Source organism: Trachinotus anak, unplaced genomic scaffold (assembly GCF_046630095.1).
Source record: "Trachinotus anak isolate AG129_WGS33_773 ecotype Australia unplaced genomic scaffold, CSIRO_AGI_Tana_v1 ptg000011l, whole genome shotgun sequence".
Taxonomy (NCBI): Eukaryota; Metazoa; Chordata; class Actinopteri; order Carangiformes; family Carangidae; genus Trachinotus; species Trachinotus anak.
Genome location: NW_027273862.1, coordinates 20606902 through 20612901, shown reverse-complemented (window position 1 = coordinate 20612901; position 6000 = coordinate 20606902). Strand labels below are relative to the sequence as shown.

At 36.2% G+C, this 6000-nt stretch overlaps 1 protein-coding gene across 2 annotated transcripts in view; it reads right to left on the bottom strand.

Annotated features, from left to right (window-relative positions):
• Nucleotides 1-228: 228 nt before the first annotated feature.
• LOC139627761 (protocadherin-9) overlaps nt 229-6000 on the bottom strand; it is a 185922-nt gene continuing 180150 nt past the window's right edge. For both annotated transcript variants that reach the window (XM_071488849.1, XM_071488851.1), the window contains exon 5: nt 229-2324. In XM_071488849.1, coding sequence (XP_071344950.1) covers nt 1954-2324 — 371 coding nt within the window. In that variant the 3' untranslated portion in view covers nt 229-1953. The remainder of the gene's footprint in view (nt 2325-6000) is intronic.

Here is a 6000-nt window from a genome sequence, read left to right as displayed (position 1 = left end):
ATGGGAAGGAACTGGCTGTCTTACAAAAAAGAAAATGACTCTCAAAATTGAGAAAAGCTTGAATGTACCTCATCAATGTACTGTGCTCAAGAAATAAATTACTGGTGTATTTCAGGATAACATTTTGAACCAAATTATCTAGGAGGAATATTTCATGCGGACAAACATCTGGACAAAACAGACACAGAACTCCTGAGGTGATCATCCTGTACACAAATTAAGCATACACATAATTAAAACATTTATTGCAGTAGCTGTATACCTGTAGAGTAGTAACAAGGATTAACTGTTTCAGTATTTGTGATGTCAAACACCCTCACAACTGACAAACATACTGCGATAAGCAAATCACTCCATCCCACTTAACTTCTTTATACTGTGACATAAATATGAAAAGTGCTTTACAAACCGAATGTCTCCTTAATGCACAAATCAACTCTATTCCAACAAAATAAAGGGACACAAAAATGATCAAGTTAGTTTCAAAAGCTATATCTTTTTGCATGCTTTTCCATTGTGTAATTTGCCTTCCATGCTGTGGAGTAAAACAAACCTTTTCAGACAGTGGAATGACAGATGATCTTTCACGGTTGACCCATTATCTGGCACATGCCTTTCTATTTTTCTTCAGTACAAACCACTTGATTTTGTACTTTAATATTTGTGTGATTATGTTTCAAAATTTGGCAAACATTCAATGCATAAGGCATTTCCTTATCAGACAGGATATTCTTTGTAGCCAGCATGTTCTCGTCATTGAAATAAGAACAATTCAGTATTTGAAGAAACCTCATGAAGGCACAGTGATTAAAGTGTTATCTTAACCTGTGTTTTCTTACATATGGAAAATAATAGTCCGTGTGGAAATAATATATACATATGTCAATAAATTGCAGGTACTACTGAGGGATTGCACTCAGTCAAATCACAATTTGAATAAAATCTATACAGTAATAAGATCAACATTAGATAAAACATTTAGCCATTTACAAATATATTGCTATTTAATTGTACTGAACACTTTCAAAATCAGTTTATAGAGGAGAGCTTTCAGAGCTTTTCATTTTTATAATGCACATATTGAGCACTGACATCCTTCATACAAAATGTTTTTTTTTTAAAAAAAGGTTTGCCTGTGGTTTTGCAGTACGTAAAGAAAATTATCATGAGATAAGGGCAACACTGAGTATATTAGGGGATGGAAATTTGTTTCAAAATCAACCATAGGGTTTTTAAAGAATTAGGTAAATGTTTTCTTCTTGTACATTATGCGACATTATAGATCTCTGTCCAGTTGAAGTCTCAAATCCTGATGACAAGCCATTATGATGACAACAGCCAAGAACTGTCCTATTCACTGTGGTTATTACAGATACATGATAGTGGTTAATAAGTCTTATTTACAAACACACAGACAATGACAGAATAAACAAGTGTCCACTAACAGTGTCATTAGAACAACACTTTCTGAAATGTAATTCAATTTTCTTTGATTGTGTCGATTAATATAGTCCTGAACAACTCAATAACAACCACACCACAAATATTTGTATATATTGGTCAGCCATAGTAGTTTTTTTTTTTTTCTTGAAATTTGTTTTCTTTTTCTCAATTTTTCGCATCCTTCCTTCACTTGTCCAAATCGCACATGAAGTGGACAGAAAATGTTACTGTACGTCGTTGAAGAAATCCATGGAGGTTCATTAAAAAAAAGAGGTTTCTTCTAGAGCCATAGTAAAGTTGAATTGTAGAGAACACAGCATAAGCACTATAGTTTTGTAGCCTACATAGTACATGTGGCTATCACACTGCAGAAGCTTTAACTTAAGTGGAAAGAGATGAAACAAAAAAGAGAAAACAATAAAATGGGAGAGAGGTGCTCAGGTGAGTAGCTTCGTCTGTTTGAAGGGTCCAGGTGTAAGGATGTCTTACAGGACAGATGCAAAGTCCAACTTATAGCTGCTGGTCCTTCGGGCTGTCTGGGCAGGAGGCTGGCTGGCAGGACTTCAGACTCACCAGTGGAATATCAGCCATACCACTGTTGGTGAAGTGTCCCTCTCCGCTCCCAAACTGCTTCCTGTCACCAAAATGCTCTGACCGCCCGTTCTCATTTTTCCAGGTTCTGGTCAGAGTATGTCCATTGAGTAGTTTGTCCTTGGGACCCCACTCCCTCTGAGACCCAAAGCTGGACACAGGGGACTTGGGCTGCTGGTATGTTCCCAGTGTTGGGGGCATCCAGCAGTTGTCTGAATGTCCCAGGACTAGGCACTCCTGTGTGCACATCTCTGTAGCTTCCACTAGGCCACGAGGTCCCAGGGGGCCATCTAAAGGAGAAGAAGAAGAAGAAGAAGAAGAAGAAAAAACAGGTATGTTGAGATCAACTATAATAACTGCATCATCACCTGTTTGCTACAGTCCCATATGTCATTGCATTGTAGAAGACTGACACTAATTGAGCCACCCTCTGATGTTTGTAACACAGCGCAACTAATTCTTCATACAGAATTTTATAAACAAAATATGTTTACCCATGCAATATTAATCTCATGTACCTGCAGAGTACATTTGAGAGATACATTGAAAAGAAGTTACAGACAAAGCCAGAAATGGTTGAATAATAATAATAATAAACTTGAAGCGCTGAGACTTTTACAATGATACAGTATGAATTAAACATTACATTTTTTTCCTCTGATTTTTTTTAAACAAACAAACACAAACACATTTAAACACACACACATTCACCCAACACGCAGACAACCCAAGCAAACTAACTTTCTGCCTCTCTTTCTGTTTCTTCTTCTATTGATGAATTTTGATAATTTAGATGAAGAAATAGTTTGACACTACTTTTCTAAAGATACTTACTGTTTGCATGAGACATAAAATTCAGTCAGTATCAATAGATTCTCAAAGACTGTTGGAAATCCATGATTTTATACGGGGGGGGGGGGGGGGGGGGGGGGGGGGCAATGGCACAAGCTCAGTGTGTACGAGTATGAATGATGGATGCTACTCTCTTCAGTCGAAATGATCCTAACCCCCTTCCCCAAAATCAAGAAAGAAAAAAAAAAAGTTGAGTTTCCCATTTGCATCACAACAAGTCATCAGGGGGACTTTCCTCTCTAGCTCATACCTGCCATCTGGATACTCCTCTGATGAACATGTATCACCACTCAGAAGAAAAAAAAAAATCAGCTGCAGGAGGCATTTGTTTAAATCTGATTTGATAGAAAAACCTGCATAATGCATGAAATGTAATGCACTTCTGCCATTTGAAGAAATCTACTCCTTTGAGTCTGTTTCACTTTCCTTTTCTAAAGAGGTAAGCAATTCTGTCTGTGTTTGTATATCAAGCCTCAAAAGGTAATGAATTCATCTGTTTTTGTCCTAAAAGAGAAAACGTTAACTATTTGTCCTAATTTGTCCCCTTGCTTCACAAACAGCTAATTGGCTGGCGGGTAAGATCTGTAATATTTCAAAGGATTCTTTTTTCAATCTCCTGCCTGAACCTGTTTTTCTCCTTGTTCATTTAAACTTACAAATATTATGCTCATATTGAGTCTTTGTGTTAAACTTGATACTGTATGTTAGCTGACTGATTACAGATTAAATCAGATGAGAATGTACGAATTATTTAGTAAATTGATGTTTAAATTAAATTTAAATGATGAAATGAATCTATAAAATATCACATAAGGGCTACTTAAGATAGATTAAATACATTTTTGACACTGATTGAAAAGACTTATAGTTATGTGAAAGGCTAGTTAGTGCTGATCCCACTGAGAATCAATAACCAACTCTGCAGCCTCTTTGTTTTGGTTTGCCAGTCATTATGGTTTACTCCCTCATTGTCAACGTATGAATAATGAAGATTTGAAGCTCAGCTGCAACTTTTGATTTGTTTCTTTGCAGTGATTGGTGTGAATGCAAATTCAGTTTTTATAGTGTGTCTACAATTGCACTGAATGTGCTGTTTTTACTGCTTTATCATACTCTATCATACATATCAATACAGTAAGAATATATAACTTAACATGAAAAATTAAAAAAAAAAACCTTAATGCTAGCTTTAATGTCAATCCATAACACATTTATATTTAGAACAAAAAAACTTCTAAACTGATTTGTGAAGTGATTTTAAAGTATGAAGCTAGAATCATTCTAGATTCTTACAGTAAACACATTTCATGATTTGCTTGTTATTTAACAAAGTACAAAGTATAAACCACTGAGCTGAGTCAACACTCCTGTGATATAGTCTCAACAAGTGATAAATATTATAACAATAAAAAAAGTGGTATTACTGTAATTGCACGGCTGCTGTATTGGATTCCATAACCTTGTACAATTGTTTATTTTATTGTGATGTAAAATCTGCCAGCTACAAAGGTAATGCAACTCAATATGTGTGAAATTTCATCTTTAGGTTATTTTGATCTACTAGGATATTATTGTGTTATCCATCACAATATATACGTATCTATATATTTTGTTTTGTCAATGAGTGAACACATGAAGGCTTTTTCTTAGCATCAATATTTTCTAGCATACACTTCGCAAAGCTCATCTTTGCATTGGCAGTGTGTGTTCTCACACAGAGAAATCTTTGCTGTTCTTATGCTTAGGCCTACAAGTATGAATAGAGGAAAAAAAAGACCTCTTGGTTCATTTGCTGTGTTTTTATGACGGGGTCTTTGTGGGTCATTCATGTGTAAGACAATATGAACTGATGTCATCCTAGTTTAATAAGAACATGTCCTCATATACCACTAAGCCGCCTGCTGCCTGAACACTGGGCTCTGGCTTTGAAAACACATTCTGATGTATGATGTGAAGAAAGCCACGGCCTGAAGAGAGAGTCAGTCACTCTTCTGCATGAATGTGGAGTCCATCACAATAACAGGCACCCATAATTGGCATGTGAGGAGTCAGACCAAGACACACATTATCATAGTTGCATGAAGAACTGCAGAGAGCAATAATATGTAGTACCCCGGAGACAGCAAGATGAATTCTTCAAATGAGATTGTAGACGAGTGAGCAGACATCTGGGGAGCTGCTAGGGAAGAGAGATGGAAGAAGGGGAAAGGACTGCAAACATGAACATGGTGTGCAGTATAGAGCAGAAGAACTATTTACAGATCTGCCATTTATGTGACTTTTTTCTAGTTAGGTAAACATTTATAATAAAGGCATGATAAAGGCATGATAATGTCTGTGATGGCCTTTACTCCAACTTCTTAATTTTGAGGAGCTTGAAAAATAATATATATGACGCAATAAAAACCTTGACTCATGTGTGAATCATAGTATATCTGTATGTGGTATTAGGAGTTTGTGCATTGATTACAATGGCATCAGGTGACTGTAATGTCTGTATTTCATTTTTTTAACAAAAGCAGAGCCAGTCATTAATCAAGGACACTTTGTGCTTTGCTATTCCCCTGGTGTAATAAACATGACCATTTGCATGTAGATTGGTACAATCAGTGGCCCCAGTGGGCAGCAGAGGATAATTTGAATCAGCCATTTTCCCTGCTAATCTCTGCATACCTGCTGTTTGAGACAATGCAGAGGCAATGCCTGATTTAAAGACCACTTGAAGTATAGCATTGATAGGTTTAAAAGACTTTTAAAGACATATATGCCTTATGTATGTAATATATGCCGGTGATTCCCAACCAGGGATATTTGTGCTACCAGAGGTACTTTTGCAGTTGCCTGTGGTGCTTGGGAAGACTGTGGATTTGTTTTAGATTATTAAAAGTATAAATCCACATATTTGTGTCCAAGTGGAAAATAAACAGGCAAATAGCATTGCAAACATCTGTGAGGTCAATCTTTGCCATATGTAGTGTCACAATAACCAATAAATTACTACTGTAGCTGCAGTAGGCTGACACAGCTGTGTCCTAGAAATTACATTTAAATACATTTAATTTGCAAAAGCAAATACATTTTGAATGAAACACATCTGTGACCGGATTACGTTTT